General features: G+C 39.9%; 1 protein-coding gene across 1 annotated transcript in view; it reads right to left on the bottom strand.

Annotated features, from left to right (window-relative positions):
• HELB (DNA helicase B) overlaps positions 1–17,513 on the bottom strand; it is a 35,652-nt gene that overhangs the window by 3,045 nt on the left and 15,094 nt on the right. The window contains exons 8-12 of the mRNA XM_060113473.1: positions 16,028–16,109; positions 15,112–15,171; positions 13,736–13,964; positions 12,781–12,924; positions 3,911–4,405 (exon numbers count right to left, since the gene is read on the bottom strand). Of these exons, the coding sequence (XP_059969456.1) occupies positions 3,911–4,405; positions 12,781–12,924; positions 13,736–13,964; positions 15,112–15,171; positions 16,028–16,109 (1,010 nt within the window). The remainder of the gene's footprint in view (positions 1–3,910; positions 4,406–12,780; positions 12,925–13,735; positions 13,965–15,111; positions 15,172–16,027; positions 16,110–17,513) is intronic.

The following is a 17,513-nucleotide window of genomic DNA, read 5'->3' on the forward strand; positions in this document are numbered from 1 at the left end:
GAAAAAAGACTGACCTCCCCCCAGGAAGAAGGAATTCTGCCAGCAGACTACCTTCGGAACTTGAAATGCAACATCAACTCTTCTCTGAGCCTCCTATCTGCCAGCTTACCTGCAGATTTTGGACTTTACCAACACCAGCCTTCACAATGGCATGAGCCAACTCCTTAAAATAAATTCAGATAGATAGGTTAAATTAAATAGCCTAGAAAGATAGATAGATAGATAGACAGACAGATAGATGGAGACACACGCTATTGGTTCTGTTTCTCTAGGGAACTCTAAGACAAGGACTATCTTTATTCAGGGACTATGTGATTATGTCTTTCCTAGCTTTTTTTTATTTTTAAGTAAAAATGTCATTTTCTTTCAAAAAATTCTGGAAATCCTGCTTTAAACATGATACATTTTAGCAATATTTTACACATATGTTTTTTAAGGGTCATTTTTGTCACCCATCCCTTTTTTTCTTTGATGGTGGGAGGCTAGGCAAAAGGAAAAAAAAAAAATCAGGTCAACATTTTCTTTGAGGACTTTTTTCCAAACCCAAAGCTATTAATTGACGGAAAAGCAAAAGCTTTCTTCTAGGAGGGAGGGGCTCAGGTACTTTAGTCATTGGTATTTGTAGAATCTCAGTGCTGGTTTGGCTCTTATGTAGCAATACAAATATGAAGGATAGATATGTGGGCAGCCCTTGTCATCGAATTTGATCTTTCACAAACGACACATCTCAATGCACCTGAAAGTCTAGAATTACGAGACAAAGAAGTCCCTAATTTATAAAGTCCTGAAGCTTTGAATTCTAGTTTCCTCGTTTCTAGGGATTCCTGTAAATGCCACATACTTGTGGCAAACCATGTGAGAGAACTCATCCTCTTCAGTTAGGGGACTTCGCTTGTACTGCCGCCATCACGCGGTGAGAACAACCCACACGGGGCAGCCCCCCACCGTCACTCTTGGCGCTCCAGACCTTCAGGGACATTAGCCTCCCCTGGAGCTTAAAAGCTTTGGCAAGCTCAAAACTGAAGATGAATAGTGCTGCCAGTTTCTCTTCGTACCATCCTATAAACCATGATTCCTCCACCCCATGTTGCTGCTAAGAAATAGAAAGCAAGAAACTTTTAGAAAAAGACTCTTTCCTTGGAACTGCTTCTGTTTTCTGCTCCAGGTCAAAAGCTTTATTTATCCCAGGGTCTTTGTAAGATGTAACATAGTTAATTAAAAAAAAAAAAGATGCTTTGTTGAGATGGAAATTCCATCTCAGCAGAGTTGATCTTGAGTACTGAATGAAACTTAGAATCAGCAGTGATCCTACTATTTTGAAGAAGAAAAAAAGGGAAAACTTTTTTCTGCTATGTCTACTTTTATCACTTTCTTTTTTATGGCTGAGTAATATTCCATTATATGCATGTGTATACATATATGTGTGTGTATACACACACACACACACACACACACACACACACCCCACAATGTCCCCAATCCTATCTAAGGGAAACTCCTCTACTTATGCTCTGGATTTTCCCATCTCACCCACTTCAGGACTCCATTCCTACAATTATCCCCTCTCTCTGAATCATGAATTTCTTGTTTTCCATTGGACCATTCCATCAATACGCTAGGATGCTTTAATGTACCCATCCAAAATAAATAAATCAATAAATCCTTCCTTGACCATGAGTCCTCCATCCAGATACAGCCCTATCTCTCTGCTCCTTTTCATAGCAACCTTCTCAAGAACCCTGCCTCTCTACTGCTTCCTCCACCCTCTCACCCCCTAGTCTCTGACCAGTCCACCCTAGGTAGACTTTTGTCCCCTCCCACCACCCTAGTCTTCCTTTTCTCTCACTCGTACTTCTTTTCAGTCACTTTTGCCAGTTCTTCCTCCTCTGCCAGACCTCTGAAAGTTAGGAGTACCCCCAGAACTCAGTCTTAAGGCCTCCTCCTCTATCTGTGGCATCTCCTGAAATTAACCCACCACTATATGCTAATGACTCCTAAATGGACATTCCCCTCCCTAACCTACCCTGAGGCTCTAAACTTCTCTACCAACCACTGCCTTTCTCAACAAGTCCACATATACATCTAATTAATAACTTAAACATAACATGCTGAAAGAGAACTCTCCATTTCCCCAAACGCAGTTCTCCTCATTATCTTTCCCATCTCAAGAAACGGCACTACCATTCACCAAGCTGCTTCAGGCAGAAATCCAGGAATCGTCCTGGGTCATTGTTTGTTTTACCCCCTCACATCCAATCAGCAAGTCAAATAGACTCCATCTCCAACAGGCATCAAGAATCCAACCACTTCTCATCACCCTCGCTGCTCGTTCACTGCTCTCCCTGGGACAACCCGACTGGTCTTCTTGCTTCCACCTTTCTTTCCACAGGTCACTCTCTACAGCAGAGAGATGGCTGTCAAGCATACATCAGATGATATCGCACCTTTGCTTAAAGCCCTCCAATGGATTCCCGTGGCAAGTAGGATAAAGTCCCAGCTGCCTCCTGTAGTTCTGCCTGTCTCTCTGAGATCATCACATCTTCTCTCTTCCTCATTCACTAGGCACACTGGTCACCCTTCCCCTTCCAGTAAGGTCACTCCTTCTCAGCTTTGCATGTTCTACATCCTCTGCCTGGGATGCTCTTCCTCAGGGCCTCAACCGGCTGGCTTCTTTGCATCATTTAGTGCTCAGCTCACACGTAACCTCCTCAGCAAGGACTTACCAGACCAACATGGCAGAATAGCACCTCCTGCCCCCCAACTCCTACCGACCATTCCCTACCTCATTACCTGTATTTTCTTCATAGAATTTTTCTTGACCTGAAAACTTTATTTTCTGTGGTATGGATTGCCTATGACCCACTGGTACAATGTAGTGGCCACGAAGCCAGGGACCTATCTGTTTCTCTCCCTCCAACATTTAGATCAGTGACTAGCAGAGGAGCTATGTTTTTTTATTTCAAATGCTGAAAGAGAGGGGGCAGAGAAAAGGAGGAATCCAAGAAAAACCAAAAGGAAGAGATGAGAATAAGTTTGGTTCAATGTAGTGAATGAATGAAGACTAGATTGACTAAAGAAAAAAAAAAAGGAATAGTGAGAAATAAATGAAATGATGCTGGGAAAGATGGAATTGAACAGAGAAAGGTCTCAAATGCCAAGCCAGATTGCCTGGAATTTATGCAGTAGGAACTAGGGAGCCACTGAAGCCACTGAACTTCTGAATGCCCAGTGCCTGGAATGCAATGGACAGTTGAAAACTATTTGTTGACCAAATCACCAGTGCAAAGGTGACAGCTAAAACTGAGAGAATGGGATCAGGCCTCAAGGGAAAGAAGCCCTGAGCCTGGGGGAGATGTCTCCAGTCAGAGGAAGGGAAGAAAAGGAGGGAAGACATGAAGGGGCGATGAGCCAGAGATGGAGGGGAAGTGTCAGAGGGAAAGGGCACACTGAAACCAAGGGAAGGAAACGTGGCAACAGCAACTGCAGTTAAAAATGTTAACTGTCGGGGGGAAAAGTCCAGAATGAGACCTAAGAAAAGGCCTCTGAAGTTGATAAGAAGATGACTGGGACCAGCCACTTCAATGGAGCTGTGGGGATAAAAATGGGACCATGGCCTGCGAAAGGAAGGGGAAGGTGATGAGGAAGACGAGGAAGTTTCTCCTGGCATGCCGCCTCCACCAGTCCACTGACGCTGTCCAGAGTGCCAGCCTCAAGCAGAGGGAGAAACGTTCAACCGAGATCAAGCTAAGATCCACCGGGATATAGAAATAGAGAGGAAATGGGACAGAGGTGAGAGGAACACTTGTTTTTTAAGTCCTGCAGCACTATGTGGCATTAACAAAAATACACAGTCATTTATAAGCGCACTGAAGCCAGCAATATTGAAATAAAACCTGAACATCAGTCCTACCATAAGAATTTTGCTTGGACTTGCAGCGGCATTCATGCTACATGTTCTTTTGGACCCTCTCGATGGTGATGGATCCTCAATTGTATGCACTTCATCAGATGAAGGTAATTCCCATCCTTCAGCAAAGGGAAACAGCGTGTCACCAGCCACAGAGGCCCTCCTTCTGGGGACGTAATCTGTCACCCTGTCATCTGTGGCTGTAGGGAGTGGGGATGCTGATGGATGTGTGCTGGGTCTCCTGCTGTCTTCAGGGCTCTTTGATGGGGATGCAAACTCTGCTGGAGATGCACAGCTCTCAGAGAGCTTGTTTTGCAAAAAATGTTTTAAACGAGTTTTTCTGGGAACGCTGTTTTTCATAATTGCGCTCCGAAGCTGAGACTCCTCTGCAATGACGTACACTCTGCAGCGGCCCCGGGTCACCGCTGTGTACACGTGCTGCCAGTGCTGGCGGCCCGCCTTCCCAACCACATACACGACTGTCTTCTCCTCCGACCCCTGAGGGGAAATAATGCACGAGGGAAATTTAATACTGCATAATGGGTTCATGTCTCTGGACAGTCTACAAAGGCAGAAAGGAGACAAGTCCTCAAAGTGCTCTCAAGAGCATTCTACCTGGCCAGAGTATTCAAATGAATCCATCTGATGGGTTCCATTTTATTCATTATCCTGGAATTCCCGTTTTCTAATTATGCTGCTAAGTTTGGGTGTCATAGATCCAAAACTGGCATGTAGAAACCCAGCAATAAACTTTAAACTGCATGCAGTGCTAAATCTTCCTTAATAAAAGAATTTGAAACAGCTGTATGGGCTTTATGTATGGATGTCTTACTCCACTGTTACTTATATAACAAAAAACAGACACCTGAAATATCCAATAATAGGAAATAGATAAATATATATATGTTTATTTTTCTATATCATGTATCTATATATGTTACAAACATCAGATATGCTTTAAAATATAACAAAATTTTAAAAACTTGATACATATATATAAAAAATGATCACAACCATGTAACACAAAATACTCTGATCAAAAATACGAAGTGCACATAAAGATGTAACAAAAACAAAGTAAATCACAAAGCAAGAAGGGAATCCTACCAAAAATGCAACCAGTCTGTTTCCAAACGGAGGGCCTATGGAGGATTTTTTTTTCTACTTTCCGTATTTTTCCAATGTTGAACCATTTATTACTCTTATCAAAGTAAGACAAAAGAGAATGACGAACCTTTGTTTCTTGGGTTTAACAAACCAAGAACTATACTACAGGCAAGAAAAATGCCCAATGTCACAATGTAACTGTGAGAAAACAATTTCAAGAAAACAATAACAAATTGTGGCTATTCTTAGTCCCTGTATTTTCAGTGCCAATATAAACTAAGAAGGGGTTAGAGCCATTCTCTCTCCCAATGCTCCCACATTCCTCTGCCTGAAAGAGGAATTGTGGGGGAGACAAACAACAAGATGAGGCATGTAGAAAATACACATCTGCACTAAAAAAAACCTTGTACATACCAAGCACTTCTACCTTGCTGGACACAGAGAGTTTGAACCAACTCTTCAGGTTATAAAAGTTTGATAAATACTTCCTTCCAATGCTGCTGAATCTCAGAAATGAATGTAAATGATACATAATTCTACAAATGTTAAACACATTTGCTAGATATACAGCACCATCCCCTCATCCTCCCATGGACTTTATACTTTACACTGTATTTTTGTAAACAGGTAAACGTCTACCTAAACTTAGCTGAGTTCTTAATCATCAATTAAGTATCACAGAAAAATCTAATAGCCTCATAATGTCTCCCTGTACCCACATTTACTGCAATACACTGTCCTCACAAATAGCAGCCACGGTACTATTTGTCAAATGCAAATCTAGTCACATCAGATTCTGCTTAAAACCCATTAATGGCTCCCAGGCTCTCCAAACAAAAGTCCTAACTCCTTAATCTCGTGCAGCCCTTCAGGAGCCAGCCTTGGCCTTTCCCCTCCTTCCTTTCCCCCTTCCTTCCCATGAGCCAGGCTCCCTCAAGCACAAAGAACTTCCTTGTGATCCTGCCTGTGCTCCCCAGTCCCTGGCCTTCATCTGGCCTACTTCTGGATTAGCTGCCCAATCCATGTACTTTCCAGCACCCTGTACTTCCTCTATCACAGTATTTTTACCTGACTGGACTGTCACCAACTGCCTTCTTAACTGTACTCCTCACTGGACTGTAAGCTCTGTGAAGGCAGGACCACATCTGTCTTGCTCACTGTTCTTTATCAGGTGTCTCATTGAGTGAATGAGGATAAAAATTAGACTGTGAGCCAAGGCTGTCCTCCGAAAGTGGGACATGGGCACCTACCTTCACCTCACAACCTGCTATTAATCATTTGCCCATGTTTTAAATCTTCCTCAAATCATTAAGAACTGTCAAACTTCTTAAAGGAGGCAAGTTTTATTTATTTACTTCTCTAAATTTGTTCAAAAACTCAACAACTGGTATGAATAGACACAAACCACTAATGCCCTTCATGAGTTTATGGACCTAGAATCTGAAAGTCTATATGGACCTTAGAGTGGGGGTCAAAAAACTTTTTCTGTGGCTTCCCTGGTGGCGCAGTGGTTGGGAGTCCGCCTGCCGATGCGGGGGACACGGGTTCGTGCCCCGGTCCGGGAGGATCCCGCATGCCACGGAGCGGCTGGGCCGTGGGCCATGGCCGCTGGGCCTGCGTGTCTGGGGCCTGTGCTCCGCAACGGGAGAGGCCACGGCAGTGGGAGGCCCGCGTACCGCAAAAAAAACAAAAAAAAAACTTTTTCTGTGAAGGGTCAAAGCATCAGTATTTTAAGCTTTGTAGGCCAGATGGTCTCTATGGCAACCACTCTGTTCTTCCTTTGTAGTGCAAGAACAGCCATAACCAATATGTGAATGAATGTGGGACTGGGTTCCAATAAAAATTTATCTACCAAAACAGGTGGTGGACCAGATTTGTCTACCATATTGGATAACACAGTCCTAGAAGGCCCCAGGAGGTGACCTGGCCCACATCACTCCTCTAACCTCATCTCCTGTCACTCTCCCACACTGGCCTCCTTGCTGTTCCTGTTTCTCAAACCTGCTGGACAGCCTCCCACCTTAGAACTTTGGTCTTGGCTATTCTCTCTACCTAGAATGCTCTTGTCCCAGATATTCACATGGTTTAACTTCATTACCTCCTTCAAATCTTTGCTCAGATGCCACCTTGTCAGCAAGGCCTACCCTGACCACCTATTTAAAATTACAACTGCACCTCACCCCCACCCCTTTCCCACAGCATTTACCACCTTCTCACATAATACATAGTTTACTTATTTTTTTCAATTACATCTGTCTCTATCCTCTTCCTTACCAAATATAATCCTCAAAATGTCAAGTATCATTGATTATTTCATGGACTGACCTATACCAAGCACAGAGAAGAGAGTCTGACTCAATACATTTTTGTTGAGCTCAAATGAACTTGAAGAACAAACTATACTGATAGAAGACAACAATCACAAATGTTCTCAGAGGTAAGAGGCATTATTTCAACTATGAAATAAGAGCCAGATTCAATGAAGAGAACATTCCAAGATATCTACTCCAATCTCCAGCCAGTAGTAATAAAAACCCTTCACTACTTATTTGTCTAGAAATGCAACAGAAAAACTGGATTATAAATGTGAAGAAATAAACAGAACAAAACATTAATGAGAGGGAAAATAGGAGAGCTGATAAGAATTCAGGTAACCAGTTCTGGAGGTCCAATATCCATACAGTAGAAGTTCTAGAAAGAAAAAACAGAGAAAGCTGAGGATGAGATAATGAAATTATTTAAGAAAATTTCCCAAAATTGAAGAATATGAGTTTCCAGAATTCCAGAGTCCCCATCATAAAAATCCATGGGAGAAATTTCTCCCAGATCTCACAGCTAGGAATATTTGCCCTTCTCAAAAACTGCTTGTTCGTTCATTTACTTTAACCTAGTAGACATAGTCAACTGACTGCTTCTCTCTTTGCTTTGGGAACTTTGGCCTTAAGGGAACTTAAAAGCTAAATCTGCAGTCTACATTAACACACAAATAGGACAGTATGCATATCAGCATTCTAATCCACTCTTGGCAGTAATCCTTTTATCATGTTTAACTTTATTTTCCACTTGACATGCATTTTTCTTGTTAAATTTATTTATTTATTTATTTATTTTTGGCTGCGTTGGGTCTTCGTTGCTGCACACAGGATTTCCCTAGTTGCAGTGAGTGGGGGCTACTCTTCGTTGTGGTGCACGGGCCTCTCATTGCGGTGGCTTCTCTTGTTATGGGGCATGGGTTCTAGGCACTCAGTCTTCAGTAGTCGTGCCACGTGGGCTCAGTAGTTATGGCTCGTGGCCCCTAGAGCACAGGCTCAGTAGCTGTGGCGCACGGGCTTAGTTGCTCTGCAACATGTGGGATCTTCCTGGACCAGGGCTCAACCCAGTGTCCTCTGCATTGGCAGGCAGATTCTTAACCACTGCACCACCAGGGAAGTCCCTGACGTGCATTTCTTTATATTTTAAAAAATCATGCTCAACTGTGGGCACTTTTTGTAAGCCATTTCAAATTCTTTCTGGAACTGAGGTGGGGTAAGTTAATAAATAAAACACCATCCACTTTGAAAAAAAAACCCTATGCTAATTAATGTTTGCCTACTATTAGAGGATACAGTCTAACCCATAAAATTTTCTGCATAAAAATGAAAGTGGGGGCTTCCCTGGTGGTGCAGTGGTTAAGAATCCACCTGCCAATGCAGGGGACACAGGTTCAAGCCCTGGTCCGGGAAGTTCCCACATGCCGTGGAGCAACTAAGCCCGTGCGCCACAACTAGTGAGCCTGTGAGCCACAACTACTGAAGCCTGCACTCCTAGAGCCTATGCTCCGCAACAAGAGAAGCCACCACAGTGAGAAGCCCATGCACTGCAATGAAGAGTAGCCCCCGCTCATTGCAACTAGAGAACGCCCACACACAGCAACAAAGACCCAATGCAGCCAAAAATAAATAAATAAATAAAATTTATATATATATAAAAAAAGAAAGTGGATGCAGCTTTGTCACCAAAACAACACAATGGCAGAGAGAGGAGTTTAAAACAATGAGATAAATAACAGAGCCACAAATAACTTGTGAGAATTAAAAAATATTAAAATAAAGTTGAAAAGCAAGTTGCAGCAAATGCAATGTGGTGTCCAGAATAAGATTCTGGAGCAGAAAAAGGACATTAATGGACAAACTGGTGAAATCAAAATAAAGTGTATTTTTTAGTTAATAGTACTGTACCAATAGTAGTTTCTTAGTTTTGACAAATATACCATAGTTATATAAGATGCTAATATTAGGGGAAGCTGGGTGAAGGGTACATGGGAACTCTCTGTACTAACTTCCCAACTCTTCCATAAATCTAAAATTATTCCCAAATCAAAAGTAATTACCTCAAAAAAAATAAAGTAATTACCTCACAAGGGTAGAGGAAGGGGATACATTTTTATACCCCAATAAAGTTGGTTAAACAAATAAAAAAGAAGTTGTAAAAATATATATAATCAATACAATACCATTTATGTAAAACTTGGTTACCTTGTTTCTATATGAACAGACAAATTCAGGTCAGAAATCACCTCTGAGGAGGGTGAGAAGGCCTGGGATGAGGGGAGGGCAAATGAGGCAGTTGCTTTGGGTACAAAATTTAAGAGGATACCAAGAAACTCAGCAATCAAGACAAATAAATTAAAAAAAATAAAAAACTCTCCAGAAAGTGGGCACAAAGGGAACATACTCAACATAATAAAGGCCATATATGACAAACCCAAAGCTAACATCATACTCAATGGTGAAAAGCTGAAAGCATTCCCTCTAAGATCAGGAACAAGACAAGGATGCCCACTCTCGCCACTTTTATTAAACATAGTTTTGGAATTCCTAGCCAAAGCATCAGAGAAGAAAAACAAATAAAGGCAATCCAAATTGAAAAGGAAAAAGTAAGACTGTTATTATTTGCAAATGACATGATAGTATAAATAGAAAATCCTAAAGATGCCACCAGAAAGCCACTAGAACTCATCAATGAATTCAGTAAAGCTGCAGGACACAAAATTAATATATGGAAATCTGTTATATTTCTATACACTAACAGTAAACTATCAGAAAGAGAAATTAAGGAAACAATTCCATTTATAACCACTTCAGAAAGAATAAAATATCTAGGACTAAAAAGGAGGCAGAATACCTGTACTCCAAAAACTATAAGACACTGATAATAGAAACTGAAGACGACACAAACAGATGGAAAGATATACCATGTTCTTGGATTGAAAGAATCAATATTGTTAAAATGACCATATTACCCAAGGCAATCTACAGAGTCAATGTAATCCCTAACAAATTATCAACATTTGGTAATTTGACATTTGTGACATTTTTCACAGAACTGGAACAAAAAATTTTTAAATTCGTGTAGAAACACAAAAACCCAAAAATAGCCAAAACAAGTTTGAGAAAGAAGAATGGAGCTGAAGGAATCATGCTCCCTGACTTCAGACTATACTACAAAGCTAAAGTCATCAAAACAGTATGGTACTGGCACACACACAAAAAAAAGACACAGATCAATCCAATAGGATAGAAAGCCCAGAAATAAACCCGTGCGCTTATGGTCAATTAATCTATGACAACAGAGGCAAGAATATACAATGGAGAAAAGTCTCTTCAATAAGTGGTGCTGGGAAAACTGGACAGCTACATGTAAAAGAACGAAATTAGAACATTCTCTAACACCATATACAAAAATAAAATCAAACAGATTAAAGAGCTAAATGTAAGACCAGATATTTTAAAACTCCTGGAGGAAAACATAGGCAGAACACTCTTTGACATAAATCACAGCAATATTTTTGGGGATCCATCTCCTAGAACAATGGAAACAAAAGCAAAAATAAGCAAATGGGACCTCATTAAACTTAAAAGCTTTTGCACAGCAAAGGAAACCATAAACAAAATGAAAAGACAACCTATGGACTGGGAAAAAATATTTGCAAACAATGCAACCGACAAGGGATTAATTTCCAAAATATACAAACAGCTCATACAGCTCAATATCAAAAAAACAAACAACCCAATCAAAAAATGGGCAGAAAACCTAAACAGACATTTCTCCAAAGACATACAGATGGCCAACAGGCTCATGAAAAGATGCTCAACATTACTAATTATTAGAGAAATTCAAATTAGAACTACAATGAGGTATCACCTCACACCAGTCAGAACAGCCATCATCAAAAAGTCTATAAATAATAAATGCTGGAGAGGGTGTGGAGAAAAACAGAACCCTCCTACACTGTTGGTGGGAATGTAAATTGGTGCAGCCACTATGGAGAACAGTATGGAAGTTCCTCAAAAAATTAAAAATAGGGAATTCCCTGGTGGTCCACTGGTTAGGACTTGCACTTTCACTGCTGAGGGTGTGGGTTCAATCCCTGGTCAGGGAATTGAGATTCCGTAAGCCACACAGCGTGGATAAAAAATAAAGTTACTTGCATTTTTAAAAAATTTTTTTAAAAAACTAAAACTAAAAATAGAATTACCATATGATCCAGCAATCCCACTCCTGGGCATATATCCAGAGAAAACTCTAATTTGAAAAGATACATGCACCCCAATGTTCACAGCAGCACTACTTACAATAGCCAAGACATGGAAGCAACCTAAATGTGAATCGACACATGAATGGATAAAGAAGATGTGGTATGTATACATACATACATACATACATATATATATATATATATATATATATATATATAAATACACACACGCATACATACAACGGAATACTACTCAGCCATAAAAAAGAATGAAATAGGGAATTCCCTGGCAGTACAGTGGTTAGGACTTGGTGCTTTCACTGCTGGGCCTGGGTTCAATCCTTAGTCAGGTAACTAAGGTCCCAGAAGCTGCATGATGTGGCAAAAAAAAAAAAAAAAAAAAAGGAAAAAGGAATGAAATAATGCCATTTGCAGCAACACGGATGGACCTAGAAATTACCATACTAAGTGAAGTGAGTCAGAGAAAGACAACTATATGATATCACTTATATGTGGAATCTAAAAAAATGATACAAATGAACTTATTTACAAAACAGAAACAGTCTCACAGACATAGAAAACAAACTTATGGTTACCAAAGGGGGAAAGGAAGGGGTGGGGAGGGATAAATTAGGGATTTCAAATTAACAGATACACTCTACTATACATAAAATAAACAACAAGGACCTTCTATATCGCACAGGGCACTACTGATATATTCAATATCTTGTAATAACCAATAATGGAAAAGAACCTGAAAATACATATACATATATATTTACACATATAACTGAATCACTTTTGTGTACACCTGAAACATTGTAAGTCAACTATATTTCAGTTTAAGAAAATAATTTTAAAGTTAAAATTTAGAGCAAAAATGATCCACAATGAACAAAATATCAAAATTTTAAATAAAGGCAAGATCAGTAAGAGTGCCATGCCAAGTGACACTGGAGACGGAAGCAAGAGGGAAATTCAGTTATTCTGGTCCTGACTGCTCTTTTCCTGGGAGACATGGGAAGGCCTGCAGGATGAGACTTTAACTATGTCTTAGATCCAGAAAATAAAGACAGCTCTGAAGCAGACAGTGTAAAACATTAGTGTCTGTACAGTAGTTTTTGTACTTTTGTGTATTTTGTTTCCTAATTAAAAAAATAATAAAAGCAACAAAACTTAGGAAGAAAATAATGCAAGGTACTCTATCTTGGCAAGCTATTTAAATTGCTTTATAAAAGTCCATTCTTACCTGAAAAGTGTGAATAGTTCTTGCCCATGCATGTTTTATGTTACAATATTGCATTAGTTTCCCAAAATCCACAGTTACTTCGAAGCCAGCCATATTATTAATAGTCAAAAATCTTTTCTTTCCAAAAGTTATATCAGTTTTATCCTGTCATCAAAACAAATAACTGTTTTGTATGTTTTCAAATATGTACACTGTAAAGGTCTATTTTGGGGTTGAACATAAAATGCAAGCACCTTATAAATAAAATAGCATGTATAATTGTTAAGAATTTCAAAAAGCTTAAAATCTAAGCATTAACTGAATACAGACACACCCAAATATTTTAATAACCACAAATGGAAGTTTTTGGTCCTTGAAATTTAACCTTAATTTGACTCTTTGGAGAACAGTCTGTGTTGTCTTTCTTATCTTGAAGACTATACATTTCACTTCTTGCACTGACTATGTGAGTCTGAATGTATTTTTGGCAAAGGGTTTACTTTTCCTCACAGATTTTAAAGAATAAACTTGTAAGTTTAAAAGGCTGTTTATACAATGAGGACAAATTCAAGGTGACCACTTCCATAGTTCCTACATGTAAGCAGCAACCAAGGAAGTGATGCTTTGTAAAATATAAGTGTGTCACTTGTCCTTTGTTTTTTGTTACTCAAGCACTTCAAACTTATTAAAAATGTTTCTTCACAAAGTCTTCCAGAACACGTAAGAGAAAGGAACACTTCCCAACTCACTTTATGAGGCCAGCATTAGTCAGACACCAAAACCAGACAAGATATCACTAGAAAACTACAAACCAAGATCCCTCATGGACACAGATGCAAAAATCCTTAACAAAAAATTATAGAAGAAGAATGCCAGCTCTGATATGATTAAATTCTGAATCAATCCTCGGGCAATAAAAGAAAACTAAATCTATCCCTCATAGGTAAAAAGGTACTATTTTTCTGTTATCATTTACCTCTGTTATGAAAAATACTTCTCCATTGCAGAGTCGAATACCACTTTCAAAGTCATGCTTATTTTTAGCAAAACCATGAGGAGTACCATTAAAGTCTTCGCCACCGGCCTTTAGTTCATTATTTTGTTGGCTGTTGAAGGTATTTTCAGGGAGTAAGTCTGAGAGATACGCGTTCCTGGTACAACAAATTTTATCACCAACTCCAAATTCAAGTCTATTCTGATGGTTTCTGGGTTAGAAAATAATAATACTACATCAGAGTTTGGAAAACCTCAATTTCATTTTCTTTAAGCACTGACTCTTACTCAGATCTGATCCAGTTCTCAAAATTATTTCCACAGTCTTTTTACGTCACTTTTGTTCTCCAAAGGTGAACAAGAAATCAGGCTCCCTCAGTTGTGGTCTATCTACACTTTCTGCAGCACCTCAAACTCAGTAACATTTCCCAGTCGAACTTTTTCAAGTTAGAAATCTTGGCATAAAGGCTCATGTCTCTCTTTGCCTTTATATTACAAAAGTTACCAAAAATCTTATTGACTCTACCTTTTAAATTCATCCTCTCCTCTCTAATCTCTCTTATCACTACCCCAATTCAAGTCTTACAGCACTTACACATATTTCTATTGTAATAATTATATTGTATCAGAATAATAGCAGCAAATCAAATAAGTGCTGGCGATAATACCAGTTACCGTGGTACGTGCTTTAGGTATATTATTTCATTACATCCTTACTATAACTTTATGAGGGAAATTCTGGGTAAGTGTCCTCTTTTACATACATAGAAAGGTGAAATTACCTGCCCAAGATCACAATTACTGTGACCCAGACTGGATGGCCCCAATCTTATGCTTTTCAACCCTTTGTTGGGCTACCTATCATGGTTTTTTGTGTCTTTCCTCAATAGACAGGGAGCTCCTCTTGTAATTTACACTTCTCTGGGTTCTCTGCACTTAATAAAGAGTAGGTATTGATAAATGCCAAAGAAGCGAGTTAGTCTGTCCTACGTGTGAATAGAATGGCTTTTCTATGCTCCTACTTCCCTGATAAAAGTCCACCTAAGGTGCTCTCTGTAGGCACCCTGTTGCTAAGGTTCTTGTACACATTCCACACATATTCTAATTTGAAAAATTGCCCTGAATTCTCCACGCTCATCTTGGAGAAGCTAGAGGTAGGAAACCACAGGGACAATTTTATTCTTTATTTTTCTTATTACGCTGATTACCAAATAATCAATTCCTAAGGATATATATTATATTTAATTGAAGATATCATTTGACTTCACAAAAGAGAAAAAAGATTTTTAAATGTGCAGCTACAGTGATAAATGTCAAAACAAACAAAAGTATGGCGAATCCAGGAAGCACTGTCCTCACTTGATTAGACGGCCCGTGTAGTGCTTGCAACAGCAGGTGTTGATCACGTCACAGTCTTGCCTGGAACACAGAAAAATACAAGGGTCACCTTAATGGAACCTCTTTTGTGTGGATCCCTGTTACCAACAATTATGAGATACTGGATTCTATCAAAAGTTTCCAGGACTGGGACTTCCCTGGTGGTCCAGTGGTAAAGAATCTGCCTTGCAATGCAGGGGACGTAGGTTCAAACCCTGGTAGGGGAACTAAGATCCCACATGCCACGGGGCAACTAAGCCCACGTGCCACAACTACTGAGCTTGCTCACCTCAACTAGAGCCTGCGTACCATAAACTACAGAGCCCACGCGCTCTGGAGCCTGTGTGCCACAACTAGAGAAAGAAAACCTGCACGCCACAACTAGAGAGAAGCCCGCGCACCACAACGAAGAGCCCGCGCGCCGCAACTAAGACCCGACGCAGCCAAAAATAAAATAAAATAAATAATAAATCTTAAAAAAAAAAAAAAGTTTCCAGGACTTTCTCCAGAAAAAGTATTTTGTAATTTTGATCTTAACCCTTTCTTCCACTCAGATTTCCTATGAGTTACCAAATATAATATTTGGTAGAAAGAGCACTTCTTTAGGGAATTCCCTGGCAGTCCAGTGGTTAGGACTCAGCATTCTCACTGCCAAGGGCCTGGGTTCGATCCCTAGTCAGGGACCTAAGATCCCACAAGCTGCAAGGCGTGGCCAATAAAAAGAAAGAGCCCTCTTTAGAAACTGCCTTCTGCTGGACCTACCCAAGAAATACCTCAAAATAAGAGAGAGAATTCACAGTGATGAACTACCAGTCTCCCTTTCCAACAGCACCTAGATTCATAAGGTATGAGATTTAAAAGCTTCATTAAAAACACCAAAATTTTGTAAATGCTTTACCTTCTAAATGCAATAAATTGTGATGTTTTTGCATCTTCTAGGTCCTTCTCTTTGAGTAAAGTACTAACTGCAGAATATAAATCTGATAATTCAAGAGAAAAAAGTTAACACAGCAAAGCACTAAATTATAACATTGTTTCAATGCAGAAACTAATTCATAAATCCTGCTAAGGGGTCCAGGAAAACATCTCACCAAATGGGATACAAGCTCACCATGGGAGCATCAACCTCATTTGTTTCATCAGCCAGGAGCAAGAGAAAAGAGAATGAAGGTGACGGTTCCAGACACACTATCCTCAATCACTAGCCAGGACAGCTCCTAATTTGTAATATCACCACTGTGTATTTACTGATGGTTTGTGAATGCTGAATTTAAAGTAGAAGCAAGAGGACAAAATATGTAACGTAATTACTAATGTAAGACTTCTTTCTGTCTTAAGTTCTGGTGGTACTAGTGGTCATGAGTTATAATTTGAGAATCTATATGCTTTGCGTATGTGATTTCATCTTTAATCTTCACAATACTCACACGATACATGTATTATTATATACAGGGCCAACATTTAGCTTTTACATACCAGTATAACATATGGAGATATTTCTGTTTTAACTAGAAAATAGCGACTCCCCGAACACCACAGTGCCCTCCCTCCCACCCCAGCCATGTCTTTCCTTCCTCCAGAGCCCCCAGATCTCCCCATGATTCAGCAGCTAAAAGGTTAACCCTGACACAGGAAGGGATCCATTCCAAGAGTGACCAGACCCTACCAGCTATTAAATAGTTTAACTAGCACCACTGATTACATCCTTGTTACGACCATGAAACTGAGGCTCTCGGAAGTAAAAGAAATTTTCCAGTGGGGTAGGGTGACCAGCCTCCCTCTTTTTTTTTTTTTTTTTTTTTTTTTTTTTGCGGTACATGGGCCTCTCACTGTTGTGGCCTCTCCCGTTGCGGAGCACAGGCTCCGGACGCGCAGGCTCAGTGGCCATGGCTCACGGGCCCAGCCGCTCTGCGGCATGTGGGATCTTCCCAGACCGGGGCACGAACCCGTGTCCCCTGCATCGGCAGGCGGGCTCTCAACCACTGCGCCACCAGGGGAGCCCTTTTCCTCATATTTTAACATCTCTGGAATTCTAGCCCAGCTATGAAGCCTGTCTTAGGCCTTTGTACCTTGCAATAATGGGAATACCTGAGTAATTTATTAAGAAATACTTATTACTTAAGTATTAAGGAATAATACTTAATTATTAACGAAAAAATACTATATGCCTAAGGAGTAATATATTCAATTCTCTTAAAGAAGAGGCTCATTTTCCAGCTGACGTTTGTAATTAAGATAGAAAACAGCTCCAGCTAAGCTCCACTACCATTCTGAAACAACTTTTTTTTTAAGTACATTCTCATTAATGTAAAGAATGGGTGCCAGAAATAAAACTAAATACATTTTAGGTAGATCTAAATGGAGTGGCAAAGAAAGCCAGTTTC

This window comes from Mesoplodon densirostris, chromosome 11 (genome assembly GCF_025265405.1).
Source record: "Mesoplodon densirostris isolate mMesDen1 chromosome 11, mMesDen1 primary haplotype, whole genome shotgun sequence".
Classification (NCBI taxonomy): domain Eukaryota; kingdom Metazoa; phylum Chordata; class Mammalia; order Artiodactyla; family Ziphiidae; genus Mesoplodon; species Mesoplodon densirostris.